This window comes from Miniopterus natalensis, chromosome 7, assembly GCF_054644295.1.
Source record: "Miniopterus natalensis isolate mMinNat1 chromosome 7, mMinNat1.hap1, whole genome shotgun sequence".
NCBI classification, from domain to species: Eukaryota; Metazoa; Chordata; class Mammalia; order Chiroptera; family Miniopteridae; genus Miniopterus; species Miniopterus natalensis.
Window position 1 is genome coordinate 4,526,425 of NC_142087.1, and position 19,427 is coordinate 4,545,851.

Below are 19,427 nucleotides of genomic sequence, written 5' to 3' on the forward strand. Positions count from 1 at the left end.
ACCTTGAGTAAGTCACTCAAGCTCTCTGAGCCACAGTAACCGAGCTACATGGAAACTGGAAACAGTAGCCGTAGCTGCCTCATGGGGCTCTTGGTGGAGTTTAACAAGGGGATCCATAAGAACAATGCCTGGCACATAAAAAGTGCTCGATGTGTGCAGCCATCTCAAGTAGTGGTATTGCTGTGAGGCACGGAGGGAGATTTGCTTGAGAGACAGGGAAGGCGGGGAGAGAAGCTCCCAGAATCGCAGGGCTTTCGAAGAACCACCCATGCACATTCCCTTGGATGTCCCTCCCAGCTCTCAGGGGGGTATAATATGCATCCTAATTTAGGGTTGAGGACACGGAGGCTCAGAAAGGGCACCTGTCCATCCAAATCTTGCAGCTTGTGAGTGGTAGACTGGAGTTTGCACCCACAACTGTGTGACTCCTAGTGGCCTTGTCATTTGAGCCTCAGCTGGCCTCATTTAACTCCCTTTTCTCAAGTGGAGGCCTTGTGCCTAAATGCTGCGTGGCCTCAGGAGAGACAGGTTCTCTTGCCAGGCTGGGTCCTTTGCCTGGGTCTGCTGTGTGCGTGCTCCAGACACCTTTCCCTTTGGGCTCCATGTCTGTGTGCCACCTAGAATCATCATCTTCCTCCCCCATGGCAGGCCTGGAGTGCCTTACAGATCATTGGGGCAAAACTTCTCCCGTAAAAAGGGCAAGATGTGCTCAAAGTAACAGGGCCCATCAGTCATAGGTAACATTTTAAATATATATAGTTTACTCTGCCATGCATGGCTCCCAGCACTTTAGCTACATTCACTTATTTCATCCTTGCAATAACTCTATGAGGATGAAATTCTTATCATCATTATCACCATCTCCATTTTACAGATGAGGAAACTGAGGGGCAGAATTAAGTCACTTGCTCCAGGAAGCAATAGATGTAGGATTTGAACCCAGGTACTCTGGGCTGGCTGCCAGGTTTGTAACTCACAGGCCCCTCTGCTTCTTGGCCTTGGGTCCAGGTTTTCGCCCCCATCTCCCAGCTCCGTGTCCACTGATCCCAACAGCTCCTGCTTCCCTGGTGCTGGCCATCTTCCTGGTGCTGGCTCCCCGTGGTGACTCTGTTATGCCTCGGTTATCACTCCTCCGTTATCTATGAGCAAACTGAGGCTCCCAGCGCGGAAGCCATCTGGCCAAGGTCACTTCCATCAATAAGGGGTGCCTGAGCCATGATGCTTCAAACCCTGGGCCACTCTGAGGCTTTGACCTCTACGAGATACCGAGATAGCCGCGCTGGGCTGGGGGTGGTGAGGGGATGCTGAGACGTTTAAGGAGTGGCTTCTGCCTTTTTAGAGTTCAGAGTTCAGAGCCTCCCACCGCCTGCCCTGGACTCTACTGGGGAACAGGCCTCTAGTGGGCAGCTGGCCACAGTCCTGCTCCCCAAAGGGGCTGGCATGGAGTCACTGGTGCCTGCGGAGAGCCTGGGTACAGCCCAGTGCCCTGACAGAAATGCCTGCTGCTGCCCACCGGGGAGCTGGGGAGGGGGTAGGATGGTGGCGGGTAAAGTTTCCAGATCAGGGCTCGGAGAACAGACCAGTTCTCTTTCTGTCCTGAGTGAGTGAGGGGGGCAAGTTTGGGGCAATGGGAAGAAAGATGCCTTGTGTCTGCCTGGAAGTCATTCCCCAGCTCAAAAATTAACCGCCTGATAAAGCATTTTCTTCTCCCCCCCTCACCTCGCATGCTTTGCCTGCAGACTTTAATCCCTGCTGTGATGGGCTCGCTAAGCCTGAGAAGCTGGGATTTCTTTGTGGGGGTGGGGATTATAAGGCTTCCTGTAAGAAACGCCCGGGTTGGGTTGGCATGGATAAGGCTGCTCAGGGACTGTGGGGACCTTCCTTTCTTGCTCCCAACCAGGGCCAGGGTTAGGGTAACCCAGGCAAGGCCCCTAAGGAACAAAGTTGGAGTTGGGCTCACCGTCAGGGCTGTGCACCTGCCTTACCCCAGTCTCAGCCCTGCTATCATCTCTGCTGCCTGATAAAGCTCAGGGCACCGTGGGCTTTCAAGGTAAAACAAGTCCTTACCTCTGACTCGCTGTGACTGCAGGCAAGCCCCTTTCCTTCTGCAGGCAACCATTATCCTAGGGGTTAGATCAGACCAGGATTTCTCAACCTTGGCACTGTTGACATTGACACTATTGGGAAAGAAATTCTCTGTCTTGGGCACTGCAAGAAGTTAAGTAGCATCTCTGGCCTCTACCCACTAGATTTCCCCTCTCTAATCATGACAACCAAAAATGTCCCCAGGCACATGTCCCCTGGGGGGACAAAATCACTCCCTATTGAGAACCATGGAATTCAACGATCTCAAATTTATTCTAGCTGTGATAGTTTAAGACTTTATGTTAAGATTTAAGAAGAGCATTTAAGAATTTGAACTTGAATTATTAATAATAAAGTACATTAATATGTGATCATGAATAATTTATCCAAAATAACAATAGCTCATATTTATTGAGCATTCCCATGTGTTCATCAGTGGGTGAATGGTTAGCTTACATGAAATAAACCACTCTCCGAGGTAGGTACTATTATTGTGTGCCCACAGTAGGTAAGGAAACTGAGGGCGAGGGCGTTAAGTAACTGGCCCAGGATCACACAGCTGGAGTGGAAGGCTTACCTGATTCCAAAGCTCATGCTAGTTCTGCGATGCCTGTTTATCGTAGAAAGATTAGAAAAAACAGATAACCGAAAGGAAATATAGTTCTTCCTGAGGACCAAGCTACCAGGTGGAAGGCACTTCTGGTTTAAGTCGGTGGAATCCAGACTTTCCCATCCCACCCATCTTTGTAAAGCAATCTGAAAACAGCGACCAAAAGTAGTAAAGGGAGGAGGGAATGTCATCTTTGAAGAGAAGGACAGGCCAGTCCCAGCCCTGGTGAGTGAAGAGGTAACAGTGGCGATGGGATGTAGACCAAATGGCAGAAGGAAACCAAGAGCAGTACATGCTCTGCGGCTCCCAGGCGGGACGCAGCCTTCTCCAGAAGTATTTTCAGCTCTATGGGCTCTTCCTAAGCCTGGTAAAGCCTGGAAAATACCCAGGGGGAAGGGACAGTCGCTGAGACGCACGTGACAGGACGGAGTTCCCGTGCGTTGGAGGAGGCTCGGAGCCCTTGGTGAGATGCAGGATGTTGGAAGGTGGGCGGGAGACAGAGGATGGACAACGACCAGCTCTGTCGTTGTCATACATTTCTATTTCTCTTTCTCTAAGTGACATGAAATCTCAAAGAGACCCCAAAGAACTGTGACATTCTTTTTTCTTTTTTTAAAGATTTTTTTAAATCTTAAAAAAGGAAGAGACAAAGGAAGGGGGTGGGGGGGGAGAGAGAGAGAGAAACATCAATGAGAGAGAAACATCAGTTAGCTGCCTCCTGCACGCCCCCAGCTGGGGATCGAGCCCGCAGCCCAGGCATGTGCCCTGACCAGGAATCGAACCAGCAACCTTTCCGTGCACAGGACTGTGCCCAACCAACTGAGCCACACTGGTGGCCTGGGCAGAGCTGTGACATTCTTGGGTCTTCACACTGAATCTCCACAGTAAGCCTAATGCTTAGGGTGAGACACATTTGGGGGCAGCTCTGATGACCAAGGATTCTGAGAAGCCAGCAGTGCTAATGCTCAGGCACCTGCTGCCCCAGCCTCCTCCCAGCTCCTCTCCCCACACTTTCCTTTAAAAGAACTGGTCTGAAGAGAGTGGCCCCAATCCTGTGATGAATAGCCTGCACGGGACCCACAAAAAGACAGTGTGAGAAATAAGAAGGGCACATCAAATAAAAAGTAAAAAATAAATACTGGAGCTGTGTTATGAAGCTGGAGAAACTACTGGACAGATATTTCTCAGTGAAATATTTAAAAAATATTAAAGAAAAGACTTCAATGGGATCCTCTGTGATGTAGACAACCCCAGATTATTATTCCCGATTTGCAGATGAACAAACTGAGGCTCAGAGGGTTCAGTGAGTGATTTGCCACAAAAATTTAGTAGCAAAACTACTATGCCCAGGCTTCCTGGCCCCGAGGTCTGAATTCTCTAGAGCAGCTCAGTCCAACAGAACTTTCTGATGATGGAAATGTCCTATATTCTCTGTCCAGAATGATAGACACTAGTCTCATGTGGCTACTGAGCACTTGAACTGTGGCTCATCTGACTGAGAAACTGAAAGTCTAAATTTCATTTAAGTTGAATGAATTTAAACTTGAATAGCTCCATGTGGGCTGAAGCTACTGCATTTGGACAGCTCAGCTCTAGAGATTTCCTTGGCACTCTTTTCCCTTCTATTTCAGCCCTCACTGAACCCCACCTACATCAGGTTCTCCCCAAATCTGGCCCCTGGGGTCAGCCTTTAAAGTTAGGACCAGGCTTCTTGTTCCTGGCACCTGTCTTCTTGGGTACAGCCTCCTTTAGGCTCATCTGTCCCTGGAGGTTTCAGCTGAGTCATTCAGCTTCTGATCATCAAGGGGGTAGTCTGGGGAGTTGAGAAATGTTTCACCTGGAGCCAGGACTCCACCTACCCTGGGCCACCTTCTTGAAGTAGAACCTCTGGACAAAACAAAGTGACCAGGGGGCAAAGTGCTGACTCTGAGATGGCCCAGAAAGTGAGCCTGCAAGATCAGACACCTCCCCAACCTCTGAACTCCAGAAGTTAAAATTCAAAGGAACAGGATCTACACCATCTCCCAGGGTCCCCATCAGATTAACCCCAGCTGCCAACAGTGGTAATGGTAACCACATTAACACGCTCTGTATTGGCTTCCTCCTCTGTTTCACTTCCCCACTGCCCTTCTGGAACTTTCTGAGATCCCTGACTAAGTAAACTGTTTTCACTCTCATGCTCATCTCAGGGCCTACTTCCAAGACCGTGGGGTATTTCATAGAATTCTCAAAAAGTCACACGAACCGGACAGATACAGCTTCCCTATTTTAGAGCTGAGCAGAATGAAGCTCAGATAGGTGACACCACCCGCTTGAGGTCCAGCCTTGGGCACTTACCCTCGCCACGGCCCCCCCAAGGAATGCACCTTGATGGGCCTGCTGTGGGCCCCCCCTCGCCCTGCACCCCCAGCTCTGCGGACCCTCCTGAGCCTGCACCTCTCGCCCCGCAGGAAGGCCGCTGCCTGTTTGTCATCCTGCTCATGGCCGTGTACTGGTGCACGGAGGCCCTGCCGCTCTCGGTGACCGCCCTGCTGCCCATCACCCTCTTCCCCTTCTTGGGTATCCTGCGCTCCAGCATAGTCTGCCCCCAGTACTTCCTGGACACCAACTTCCTCTTCCTCAGCGGTCTGATCATGGCCAGTGCCATCGAGGAGTGGAACCTGCACCGGAGAATCGCCCTCAAGATCCTGATGCTGGTCGGGGTGCGGCCGGCCTGGTAAGGCCAGGGGACGGGTCCCGCCCACAGGCGGGGAGGCAGAGGGACCCTATCTCTTGGAGCCCAAATTCACTCTTTCTTGGTACTCATGCAGGCTGACAAGCTCATGTCCCGCTTTCCGGTCACTTGGTCATTCCTCAGATATTTAATGAGCCTCCTCTGTGCGCCAGGCACAGCGCTGGCTCTTGGCGTGGGGATTCTCAAAAGTGCATACGAATCACTGGGAAATCACTGGGTTGAAATGCTGATTTCCAGGCCCCACCCCCAGGGATTTGTGTTCAGTAGTTTTAGAAGGGGCCACCTAGCAGTGTGACTGCTTGGGGCTGAATTCCACCTTTCCTGCTCTGGGAAATGACTGAACCTCCGGCAATCAATAGCCTAGACCTGCACAGCTCATGCACAGCAGATGCTTTCAGCCTAGCTTGCTGTTTACCAGCCACGGTGTCGGCGGGTGGGGAGTGGGTGACATGGCCTCAGAGAGGCAGGAGGCAGGGTCCACTCCTGCAGGCTGGTCCTCAGGCCCCTGGTTAGGATTTGGACTTTTCTTTTAAGAGGATTGAATGGCCTTTCAAATAGGGCCATTGCTGTTCTTTCTTTCTTTCTTTTTTTTTTTTTTTGCAATTTGGTGACTTTTAAGGATTCCTTCTCAAATAATGTTTTTAAATCCTAAAGCACAGCACACGGCTTTAAAACAATAGCCACAATAATGACAGCAAAAGGCAGTCATTCAAATAATTTTCTAAAACACATGAGTCTGTGATACAGTACCATATGTATCTCTTTCCAGTAAATGATAGGATCTAGCAGCTGGCCTGACAACTGTAGTTTTTTTCTAATTTCTTTCTTTTATTGATATTTAGAGAGAGAGAAAAACATCGACATGAGAGGGAAGTATCAATCGGTTGCTTCCCGCATGCATCGCGAACCCATAACCTGAGTATGTGCCCAGAACAGGAATTGCAGCCGCCACCTTTTGGTGTATGGAATGACACCCAACCAACTGAGCCACACCGGCTGGGGCAACGACTGTAGTTCTGAGGCAGTTTTGCATGTCAGTGATATTCCAAGGTGTCTGCGCCTGTTACGCAGTAATGCAATATGAAAATATCTGTGATCTTCGTTGGTGACCAAATTCCAGGCACTTCTAGTACCACTGAGCTTTGTGGCCTATGTTTATCACGGAAGGAAAGAATTTCTGAGATGTTAGTGAAATAAAGATGAATTTTTCTCCTTCCTTCCCATCCTGAATGATATCCATGGCCCCACCCTGGTTATGAAATTCTTGTGTTTTTTTTAATCCTCGCCTCAAGATATTTTTTCCATTGCTTTTCAGAGAGAGTGGAAAGGAGAGAGAGAAACATCGATGTGAGAGAAACACATCAATTGGTTGCCTCCTGCACACATCGAGCCTGCAACCCAGGTATGTGCCCTTGACCGGAATCGAACCCAAGACCCTGCAGTCCACAGGCTGACGCTCTAACCATTGAGCCAAACCGGCCAGGCCTGAAACTCTGTTTTAAAGCGTTCCAGCCTGGGGAGAGACATGATGAGATTTGCATTAAAAAAAAAAAAAAAATCCCTCTTGGCTGCCACATGGAGAGCAGATGAGCAGTGAGAAGCTGGATGCAGCCCAGTTAGGAGACTGTCCTGAGCGTCCAGACAAGAGATGGTAACAGCTTGGACTAGGTGGTGGCAGTAGAGATGGACAGAATTTGAGAGCTCTTTTTGTGATGGGGGTGAGGGTGGGGGAGAAGGTGAAAAAGGTTCTGGACACCTTGTAGGCGTTTAGCATCTGCTCTGGGCCATGCACTCTGCTAGGTTCTGAAGCTGTGTTTCCTCCTGGAGGAAATGTCAGTCCTGGAGAGAGATTCCATTTATAGCAGAATTTGATACCCAAGAGACACCTGTGCCATGGGAGCCCATATGAGACGTAGGGGTGAAGTCCTGGAGGAGCTTACATTTGACCTTGAAGAATGGGTGGGGCTGCTGGCAAGCATATTTTCAAGTTTTGACAATGAAGACAGTACGACACTAGTTCAGAAACAGATTTTAAGACAGAATAAATAATCTAGAAGAAATCTGAGTCAGTGGGGAAGGGAAGGATTATTCAATAAATGGTGGGGGTTGAAATAATTAGTTTATTCTTTGAAAAAAGATCTACTTAGAGCTGACTTCATACTATACATCTAAATAATTTCCAGGTGGATTGAAAGTTGAATGTAAGAAAAAAAGATCATGAAACATGAATTATTCTTGGTGGCAGGGCCAAGCAATGGAAGGGAGGCAGGAGATGAGGGCCTGTTTGGGTGCTGAGAGGGAGGCCTGGTAAGAGTGGGCCGGGGGTGGGGGTGGGAAGGCTGCTTGGGGTGAGACGGGAGAGGTCTTGGTATCAAGCCAAGGCCACTTTCTTATGCAATCTGGGCCATCTGTAAAACAAGCGGGCTGTATGCCTCAGGGGTGTGAAATTCGGACCAGAGGACCTCCTGGGCCCCAGTTTCAGATCTGTGTCTAGCTCCCTCCATCCCCAGGCTCATCCTTGGAATGATGGTGAACACCTCCTTCCTGTCCATGTGGCTGAGCAACACCGCCTCCACGGCTATGATGCTGCCCATTGCCAGCGCCATCCTGAAGAATCTCTTTGGCCAGAAGGAGACTCGGAAGGACCTCGTCTCAGAGAGTGAGGAGAACACAGGTGAGGCTGTGGAAAGGGACTGGGGGCCAACCCCAGCAAGGTGGAGTGGGAGTGGGGATATCCAAAGGGTGTCGGGGAAGGCAAAGGGAATGCACGTATTGAGCACCTACTATGTGCCAAGTATTTTTAAAGTAATAATAATAACTGAAAATTAAGCCAAACCATAGTACTTAAAAATTTTTGCATTTATTGAGCATTTACTATGTATTAAGCAAAGAGTTAAATACTTTCCATATATTATCCCCACCTCTCAAAACAGTCTTGTGAAATAGGTACTATAATTAAACCTTGTTTTAAAGCCTTTGAAGAGATGCTCAAATCACTAATGCCCACAAGAATGCAAATTGAAACAACAATGAGATTGACTTCAATGAGTGGCAAAAATGAGAAAGCTGGATAATGCCAAATGTGGGCAGGAATGAGGGCCCCTATAACTCTGAGCACTGCTAGAGAGAGGGGAAACTGGGTTGGCCTTTCTTAAATATTTGCATTTTGCAAATATTTAATCAGATTATCTGTGTATATACCCTGTGACTCAGCAGTTTTGCTCCTGAATGCAAATGTTAAAGGGATTCTGACACAGGACCATGAGGGGACACATGTGACGATGTTCACGGCAGCATTCTCTGGTGTGGCGAGTTGGTAGCCACATGGATGCGACCCCTAGTGAAGGGGACAGTAAGGTGTGGTGGGTGCACACCATTGAGCACTATGTTGCTTTTAGGAGCAAATATAGTTATATAAATGGATTTCATAAAACATAGTTGTGATTGAAAAAGAGCCAGATGGAGTTATAGAATATATCTCCATTGTGGAAATACCATTATGTAAATTAAAATTACACACAAATGACAAAACATTTTGCAAGAACATGAACAAATGAAGAGCTACACAGTAAACACATGAGTGCTTGTTCTGGGAAGGATGGGAGTGGGAACTGGAGATAAAAGGGACTGACTAAATAAATACAACAAAAGAGGGGCCTTGTGCAACAGAGAGAATGTGCCAGGAACTGAGGGATTTGATTCATTCAAATCTCTGAAACTGTGTTCGAAATAAAACAAAATGCAAGGAACTGCTATGTTTATAGATGATTAAATGAGGGCTCGGAGAGGGGAAGTGACTTCCCCAAGTCACACCCCAGGCTCATGGCTGAGCTCGACTTTGCACCCAGGCACCTGGCTCCAGAGCCCACTCTCTTTCCCGGGGCATGTGGCTGGGCTGAGAAAAAGCTGAATTTCCCGGCCTCCCCTCAGTTAGATGGGGCCGTGTGACTAAATTAGCCAATGGGAATGGGAATGGGAATGGGAATGGGAATGGGAATGGGAATGGGAATGGGAATGGGAATGGGAATGGGAATGGGAATGGGAATGGCAATGTGATGGTGGGGGCAGAGAGCCACCTGGCACCCAGAAATGGAAGCCACATGCTGAAAAATGATCCAGTAGCTCTGGATCATTTACCCCACCCAACACACCAAACATTATCCATGAAACCAGGGGTTTTGTGTGCTAGTTATGTTTTTTCGAATATGCATTAAAATAAATATATATCTGTTGAAAATACACATATTCGTCCATGTCCCATCTCCATTTAATCTCATTTACTGTGGTATGGTTATTTCCCTATCATGCAATAAGGGGTCTTGCTTATGTTATTTCCACAGTGACCTTGAAATCAGGAAATGATTATAATAAGTACTTTATAGATGAGGTTCAGAGAGGTGAAGTGATACGTCCAGAATCAATCACATTGTTGATAAAGTAGCAGAGCCAGGGGCGAGGCAAGGTCAAAGGCTTCCATGTGGAAGGGAAGAGGTGCTCTAGAGCAGGGGTTGGCAAATATTTTCTGTAAATGATCAGATAGTTATTCTAGGCTTTGCGCTGACTCCGTCGCAACCAATCAACTCTGCCCTTGCAGAGAGAAAGCATCCATAGACAGTACATAAATGACTGTGTGTGCGCCTGTGTGTCAATAAAACTTTATTTATGGGTGCTGAAATTAAAATTGTATGCCACTTTCACATCACGAAACATTATTCTTCTACTGATTTTTTTCTTTCTACTGATTTTTTTCCAGCCATTTAAAAATGTTAGTCATTCTTAGCCGGCTGGCAGTGGGCTGGATTCTTAGTTTGTGGATCCCTACTTTGTAGTATCTGCTTCGTCGGTTCTCAAACTGTTTCCCTGAGTCTTGGGGCTCCAAGAGAACTGCCTCGTAATTACCCTGGGGTGGCAGCAAACAGTGAAGGCTTCACTCCTCCCATTTCAACTCCAGCTGCCCCCACATTATCTGTTTTATACACCGAACTTCCAGCTAACGACCACAGGTGTTTATTGCGCACTTGCTTTATGAAGAGCAAGGACTCTTCTTAGGGCCTTACATCTGAGTGAGGTAGAGCTGGCGTTGACCCCATTCAGAGGAATGGAAATTAAGGAAGAAATAAATCAGAAGATAAAGCAGCCCAAGGCCACCCTACTTTCAAAACAGCTGCTCTGGTATTTTGAATCCAGACTGGCTGACTTCAGAGCCTGTGCTCTTAACCTCTGTTATTCTGCTTCCAACACAAGATTTTCTCAGAGTCTAGTGGCCAAAAAAAAAAAAAAAAGGGAAAGTCAAGTCCCTTATTACAAAGATGAAAAATCTGGGACCCAGGAAGGGGAAAGACTTGCCCAAGGTCACACACAATGTTGGGCACAAAGTGAAATTCAGTGTTCCCTTTTGTTTATGCTGCAGGGTGTCAGGAGGTAGGAGACCCAGGGAGGTTGGGCCAGAGACCTGCTTTTGTGGGCGGTGGGATCAGAAAGCTGGGGTTGGTTAATGGTCAACCCTAAGACCTAATACATAGCTCATTCCAGGGCAAAGGGAGATGCTCCCTTTCACCTAGTTGCTGTGAGGTGAGGTGAGGACAGGGGTGGAGGGCATGGAGGCTGTGTTATGGGGCCAGGGCAGGGGCAAGGATGCTCCGGGGCTTTAAATCCATGAGAGACAGACACAGCAACAACGACAATGACACTGTGCACTTTCATTTTCTGAAGACCCCACCATATGCCAGACGCTGTGCTAAAATTTTCATACCCATTAGCTCGTTTAATCTTCCTAACAGTACTATGAGGTAGGTAATCCCCATTTTACAGGAGAGAGGAGAGAGGTTCAGAGGCAAAATGATTTGTCCAAAGTGACATGGTGAGTTAGCTACCGTGTACCCAGGGCTGCGGAGGGAAGAGTGAGCTAGAGATGGGAGGGGGCTGAGGGAGTCACTGGGTCAGAGTTCTTCCTGTCCTGCCATCCCCTGGGGAGCAACTCTGCTCCTAGGATCTGTGTCCTATTAACAGCTTCGCTTCCTGCTTCAGTGCCCTGGCCTCTGACCGGATGCCTTGCACGTGGACATGTATTCCCATCAGGGGAGCCCCTAGGTGACCCAGGGCGAGCTGATCTATATTTAACCCTCAGGCCCTGGCTGGTGGTCAGCAGTGCCAGCCACATACACAGTAAAAATGGCACAGTCAGCTAACAAGGAATCCTGCTCCCTCCGGGCACCAACAGGGAAGGAGCAGCCCAGAGTGGAGAGAGGAAGGGACTCCCCAAGCCCCTGGGTGAGACAGGGAGGCTGGAGTCTAGACCCTCCTTCCCAGTCCACATGGCAAAGATCCCAGAAACACACCCACATTTGAACAGGTTGAGTTTATTTCCGTTGCTGCAGTGAAGGGGAGCACACACCCAGGCAAACTCGATCATCTCGGTGAGAGGGTGTGTGAAAGGACCTCTCAGAAGACTTGGGCTTTTGCTGGGTCATGTGGAGATCTAAAGGAGCAAGGTTTGCTCTAGATCGGGTGCTGTCAGAAATCAGGGGCAACTCAATGACTGGGGAAGGAAGTAGCAGCCATTCATTTAGCAAGAGTGGGGATGCTTGGTGTTTTGTGGGAGGCAAGTGGCTTTGTGCTTAGACAACTTTAGAGTCCTTGCTTTGGCTCATTTTATCAGAGTGGCTTTGTTTGAGGTCAGTGATGTGTAAGATTATTTAGGTCCAACAAGAGAACAATGTAGCATATCTGGGTCAGACCAGTTCTAGATGTCAGGGGCCACTTTAATATTCAAGGGTAACCCATATTAACTAAATCTTTGCTGGTGCTCAGATTCCTGTGGAATTCTTTAAGTTACAGTCTGGCAAACTTCGGCCCACCAACTCTAGCTCACTACCTGTTTTATTTTTTTTGTGTTTTTTTGGTGAGTTAAGGACACTTGACATATTTTTAAATGGTTGAAATAAATCAAAAGAAGAATATTTTGTGATGTGAAAATTATATGAAATTCAAACTTCAGTGTCCCAAAATAAAGAGTTAGCCACACTTATTGTTTATGTGTTGTCTGTGGCTACTTCCATGATGTCATTGGCAGGGTTGAGTAGTTAGCAAGAGACACCCTATGGCCTCCCAAACCTAAAATATTTACTATCTGGCCTTTATGGAAAAAGTTTGCCAGTCCCTGCTTTAAATGGTATCTTAGTCCACTTAGGTTGCTATAACAAAAATACCATAGACTGGGTGTTTATTTCTTACAGTTCTAGAGGCTGGAAGTCCAAGATCAAGGAGCCAGCAGATTTGATATCTAATGAGATCCCCCTTCCTGGTACATAGATGGCTGTCTTCTTGCTGTGTCCTCACATGGTTGAAGGGGCCAGAGGGCTCTGTGATGTCTCTTTTAGAAGGACACTAATCCCATTCATGAGGGCTCCACCCTTATAACATAATTACCTTCCAAAGCTCCACCTCCTGACACTATCACATTGGGGATTAGGTTTCAACATATGCGTTTTAGGGAGAATGCAGACATTCAACCTATAGCAGATGGGTCATCTCCTTAACCCTCTTGACAACCCTAGGGAAAGTATCACTCCCATTTCATCAATTGAAGAATTGAGGTGCAGAGAGGTTAAGAGATTCATCTAAACCAATGTTTCTCAACCTCAGCATTATTGACATTTGGGGTGGAATAATTCTTTTCTTGTGGGGGGCTGGCTTGTGCATTGTAGGATATTTTGCAGTATCCCTGGCCTCTACCCACTAGATACCAGTAGCACACTCCGCACACCTCAGTTGTAGCAACCAAAATTGTGTCCTGACATTGTCCAATGTTTATGGGAGAATTGGCCCTGGTTGGGAACCACTCATCTAAGGTCACATGGTAAATGATGGAGCTATGATTTGAACCCAGAACCCATGTGTTCAACTATCAGTCACATGCCCAATACCCAGGGATGGGTTCTTTTGCCCTTGGTGATGATTTCAGCTGCAAGAAATTGTAATCCCTTCAATTTTTCTTGTCTGTAAAATACTCCCAAAGGCTCCTAGGGAGACTGACCTATCAAACAAGGGATACTTTTAAAATAAAGTCAGATCCTTTCCTGACTCCTCTGTTTAAATACTCCCTGCCTCTGCTCCCATGTGACTCAGAGGAGAAGCCGATGTTTTACTGAGATCCCCAATTTTTCTGTATGACCCAGTCCACCTCCTGCCACCCCCACTCCTTGCCACTTTTCTCACCTCACCTCCTGTTCCTCTCCTTCTCTCTCAGGCCCCTCCAGCCCCGCTGGTCTCCCTTCTGCTTCTGGACACACCATCACCCTCTCACCTCAGGGCCTCTGCACCTGCTCTTCATTTCCCCAAAGGTTTACATGGCTCACCCCCTCACCTTCTTCAGGTGTCTGTTCAATCTTACCTTCTCAGTCAGACTTTTCTTGACCATCCTTTAAAAAAGGTGTCCCATTCCGGAATATTGGTCCCCTACCCTGCTTTATTTTTCTCCATGACACTAATTTCCATTTGACATACTGTATATTATACTTATTTGTTTTTGGTCTGTCTCCCAACAAGACGTAAGTTCCACAAGAACATGGATTTTCATGTCTTGTCACTCAGGAACATTATTGATGGAGTGATCAGCTAGGGTTCACATGACTGAGTTCTACCCTGGGCTCCAAGTTGTACCGAGCTCTTGTCTAAGAAGAACTGAAACACACTCACAACTTACTCATTTTCAACAGCTCTATGGCCACTAGCCTCGTGTAGTCATCATCATCTTACCTGGAAAAATGCAATAGATTCTGAGCTGGTTTCCCAGCCTCCACTTTTGCCCCGATATAGTCCACTCTCCCCTACCAGGCCCAGAGATGTTTGCAAAATGTCAACCACACGATATCCATCTTGGGCTCTAAATCCTGCAAGGGTTCGCCATCCTTGAATTGACATCTGACTTCTATTGACTTATGTGTACCCCACTCCCACTCCCTATCTCCCCTAGGCATTTCCTACTCACTACTTTCCCAGCACACTGGTGTTCTTATGGTTCCTCAATTCTGCTAAGCTTCTTACCCCAGGGCCTTTGCACTTGCTGTTCCTGTTGCTTGAAACTCTTTTCTCAAGGCTCTTCATGTGACTGGCTCCTTTTTATCCTTGAGGGCTCAGATCAAATGCCATCAGCTCATGGTATCTCACCATTGACTGATTACAGAAGGCCACCTGTTCCCCACTCTGCAATTGTTTTCCATCACATGGCCCAGTTTTATGTCCTCCATCACTTTCATCACTACCTGAAATTTTCTTTCTGTGTTTATTGTCTGTCTCCTTTCTAGAACATAAGCTTCATGGGAACAGGGACCTTTTTGTATACTTTTCACTGTGTACCCCAAGTTCATAGTCAATAGCACATTGCAGGTGCTCAATAAATACTTCTTGAATGAATGAATGGGAAATTGGGGTCACCCATCCTATTGCTCACCCATTACCAATCATAACTAGTCTTTCTCAAACATCCTTTTGGCAATGGCTGTTCAGGTAAGCCTAGGCTTGAGTTATGGGCTGGCAAGCAGTCTTGCAGCTAACTCCCTGCCCATCCATCTGGGGCTATCCCCAATTAGAGATGAGTGCGACAGGAAGATGGAATGTTGAGTGACTTATTTTATTTATTTGATTGAATGAATAGTATGGGATCCTTGGCAAAGAGTGGAGCCTGAAGAAGCACTTTTGGCTGCCTACAAAAAATGGGCACACTTCTGTCCCATTCACATGACACTAAAAACATTGTGCTTTCTTCTCCTAGCTGCTGTGCGGACAAAAGCCCTGCACACTGTGCCGACGGAGATGCAATTTCTTGCCAGCACTGAAGAGTGAGTTCCTGGTGAAAATAATAGAGGAGCCAGTGCTTGGTCCAAGAAGATGATGAACGAGAATTCAGTGTTGCAAGCAACCTACCTCCCATCTCTGAAATTTTCTCCAAATGACCTAATTGCCCAAGTTTCCACCCTTTGGCATATGCATAGACCTCCACAGGACGCTTAAAATGCAAATGTGGTCTGGAGGGGCGGGGGGAGTACCTTAAATCCCTAGAGTCCTGGTAAAGGGAGGGTCTCCTGGACGGCCCGGAAGAGCAGGAGAGCACAGGCCACGTGATAATCAAGAAGGAGGGGGTGCAGACCAGGTCAGGAGGCGCAGACAAAAGTGTCCTATGACAGAATAATAATCCTTCACACTTATGTGAGTGCAGAAGCACCTTCACATCACTAGCATGTTCAGTCTGTGGTTTACTTTGTACATGACAACATGGTTACGATCTTGGGGCTTGGAGCTTATTAACTTTGAACCTGGCTCTGCCACTTACCTGCTGTGTCATTTAGACAGGTCACTTAACCTTTCTGAGCCTCAATTAAGTCCACCTACCAACTGGACATGATATTGGAACCCACCTTAGAGGGCTGCTTTGAGAGGAAATGGAATAATGTTGACAAAGCCGGTTGCCAGGCCCTACATGCACGATGGTAGCTCTTGTCATTAATGGCATCTTATCTTAATTTAACGGCAATGAAACAGTGTTCTTTATCTCTGGGCATCTTCCAGGTCTGTTTCATTCATTCAGCAAATAGTTATTGAGAGCTTAGGATGAGCCTGGCGCTACCAGGGATGCAGCGACGAGCAGACAAAACATTTCAGACCTGGGGAACTGACGCCCCAGCGACAAGGGACAAATACACAAGTAAAATCCAAAATACGTCCCATGGTTGTGAGTGTTGTGCAGGAGAACAAAGCAGTAAAGGGCTAGGGAGGAGCCTGGAGGTGGAAAAGGGAAGCTTTGAAACGGGTGATCAGGGAAGGCCTCTAAGAAGGCCATGCGGAGCAGACGCCTGCAGGAGGTGACGGGTCATGGTGGGGCTGCCCGGGCTCTCAGCAGGGGGACCAGCAGGGAAAGTTCCTGAGAGTCCAGAGCAAACAGGAAGCCTGTGTGTTCCCTGTGTGGCTGGAGTTGGGTGAGTGGTTGGTAGGGGACGATGTCGGAGAGCTTGCCTGGATGGCAAGAGGGTGGTAGTAGTGGGACAGAGCATGTGGGGCCTCATAGGCCATCGACGTAGCGTTGACTTTGAGTGGGAGGGGAGCTGATGGAGGGATGCAGAGGAAGAACATGATCTCCCATCTGATTGTTTTATCCCATGACCTGTGCTCCTTCCCAGCACCACTTGGGAGCTTTGAGTCCAGCTCTGAGATTATGGGTCCTGTGATGGCCCAGCCACTCACTACAATGCAACCTGGGAATCAGTTTTAACCACCTGCCTATGAGGTTTATGCTGAGTTATTGGAAAAGACCCGCTGCCACTCTCTGGAACTCCATGTCCATTAGATGAAAATTCCATGTCCATTGGATGCAAGCCCCACCCCCTCTCGGCCTCAGTTTCTCCATCCAAACAAAGAAGGTTGTACTAGATGAACTCTTTCTGCTCTCTGTTCTCACTCTGAGGCTTGGTCTGGGTGGGTTCCCAGATCTGAGAGAGGCTACGGTTCCTGACCAGCTGCTCACCTGAGAAGTCCGACCATGCGTGACACGGGTCTCCAGCTGCTTCCTTGTGTTCCTTTCAGACTCCAGATCATGTCCCCATTGCCCACTGGAGAAGGGGCCCCTGATGTAGCAATTAAGACCAGAAGGTATTTGAAGGATCTTTTATTCTTTAAAAATATTTGATTTGTTGCACAGGAGCAATTCTTAATTTCATTTGTAATTGCAAAGGTCAAAAAAATACTCTTAAACAAAAAATATATTCAGCATCTCATTGCCAAAGACAGATTAAAACAATTAAGTGAATACCATTCTAGATTATTTCTTGATACCTCTTTATATACATAAATACATTTTCTTAAATAAAAATACTGACAACGGTATATATGCTGTTTTGAAACCTGTTATCTCACTTAATGGAGTGTAATGAACATCTTTTCACCTTAATAAATTTGTGTCAACATCATTATCTTTAATTACATAGTTAACAATTCTTAATTGCATTCTTTCCCAAAACTCTTGAACTGTGCAAGAACAACCCAGAAAATGCAAATAGGAAAAAAAACTAGTTCAGCTACCTGTCTTTTCACTTTATAAAATGGACAACTTTCATCTTAATACACTCATCTAAGTCATCGTTTTTTAATAGCTGCATTGGTGTTCCATCCAGAAAGGGGGTCACTTTTATTTAGCCAATCCCTCTCATCCTTTTTGAATCCTCACCTGAGGAGAGGGTATTTTTTCCACTTTTCCATTGCTTTTCATAGAGAGTGGAAGGGAGAGAGAGAGAAACATCTATATGAGAGACATATCAGTTGGCTGCCTCCCACACATGCCCCAGGGCCAGGGATCGAGCCTGCAACCGAGGTATGTGCCCTTGGGCAGAATCGAACCCAGGACGCTTCAGTCCACGGGCTGACGCTCTAACCACTGAGCAAAACTGGCCAGGGCTAGCCAACCACCCAACAACAACAACAACGACACCTACAACACCCCCCCCCCCTTTGTGATGATGATTTAGGTTGTTTTAAATTGAAATGCTATTTAACACCATGGTGAACTCTAGTACCCACACCTGAAGCACTTGCCCAATTATTTCTTTAGGATTAACTGTTGGAAGAGAACACCTGAGCTAAAGGGCTGCACATTTTTAGAGGTTTTTGATGCCGTGCCAAATTACCTTTTCCAAAGATCCTTGAGCACTCCAAGCAATGTGTGAGCCATTTCCCTGTGAGGCCCGGATTGCTGAGTGTTCTCAATGGTTTCCCTTTGGGTTTATTTAAAGCAAAGACTTCCCTGAGGAGGCAGAGGCTCCATTGGATCTTCCAGACAACTCCGTGAAGGAGGAAGAATATCGCAGAAACATCTGGAAGGGCTTCCTCATCTCCATCCCATACTCAGCCAGCATCGGGGGTACTGCCACCCTCACGGGCACAGCCCCCAACCTCATCCTGCTTGGCGGGCTCAAGAGGTAAAAGCACGTGTCCCCCACCTGGCACTGGAGTTTCCTTCTCCTCCTCCCCCTCCTTCATTTAACACCCAGGGAATGTGCGTCTTGAGTGCCTTCTCTTGGCCAGGCTCTGGCACAAAACCCAGCAGAGCCTCTGCTCTGGGGGACTTTTATTCTGGCGGGCAGACAAGCAGTAAAGGAAAAAGCAAAGGGATATGGGATATGTTGGTGTGATAAATTGTGAAATAAAATAAAGCAGGATAAAGGAGTAGAAGGGACAGGAGTGAGTTCCATTTTATAGGTCGGTCACGGATGTACGATCTCTCTAATAAGGCGACATTTGAGCAGAGGCCTAGAAGTGAGGGAGTGAGCTACGTGGACACAGGAGGGAAGAGCCTTCCAGATAGCGGGGGTAGCGTGTGCAAGGGTAAATGGTGTAAGGGCTGGTGAGGCTGCAGCGTAGACGGTGAAGGGGTTGTGGGAGGAGATGAGGTAAGAAGAGTCCAGACTAAGGCAACTGTTGTAAGGACCCAGTGGGGAGTCAGTGCAAAGCCGAGAGCAGAAGAGTGACATGATGTGGCATCTGCTTGGAAAACACCCCAACTGGAGGCGTGGGTCTGTGGCTGTCCTGTCCAGCGAGAAGCCTTGCAGCCATGCACAGGCCAGCGGAGCTGTGGGTTCTGCCCGGAGGCGAAGTCTTCCCATCTCTGAAACTGTTCAGAGACCAGCATGGCCATAAGAGAAGGGTTCTCAGCACGGCTTGTCGATTCCATTGTTTCAAGCCTCATAGTTGGAAGATTTTACAAATTCCTGTATTTCAAGATTTAAGGTTTTCAGATTCTAGGATTCTGAGAGGTTTCAGGTTCCTGTGCAGTGGAGATGTGGCCTGTTTATTTAATCTCCACGAATGCAAATGTAAGCATTTGGCAAACAGGTAACAGTAAAAAGTCTCTGATATTCAACACGGCCCCAGATGCTGACCAACTTCTTGACCTGCTACTCAACCAAGGAATTGGGGACCTATTAGGAGGGTGAGGGAAAGCTGGTGTTGGTC

The 19,427-nt window shown here is 47.5% G+C and overlaps 1 protein-coding gene across 4 annotated transcripts in view; it reads left to right on the plus strand.

Moving 5' to 3' along the window:
- Positions 1-19,427, plus strand: part of SLC13A3 (solute carrier family 13 member 3) — a 58,347-nt gene that overhangs the window by 14,582 nt on the left and 24,338 nt on the right. The window contains exons 2-7 of one of the 4 annotated variants that reach the window (XM_087818526.1): positions 5,146-5,411; positions 7,940-8,171; positions 9,083-9,089; positions 15,202-15,268; positions 17,007-17,072; positions 18,209-18,394. In XM_087818526.1, coding sequence (XP_087674652.1) covers positions 5,146-5,411; positions 7,940-8,171; positions 9,083-9,089; positions 15,202-15,268; positions 17,007-17,072; positions 18,209-18,394 — 824 coding nt within the window. Of the gene's footprint in view, positions 1-5,145; positions 5,412-7,939; positions 8,172-9,082; positions 9,090-15,201; positions 15,269-17,006; positions 17,073-18,208; positions 18,395-19,427 lie in introns of those variants that run through there. The other 3 variants (XM_087818528.1, XM_087818527.1, XM_016204792.2) reach the window with 3 other exon arrangements.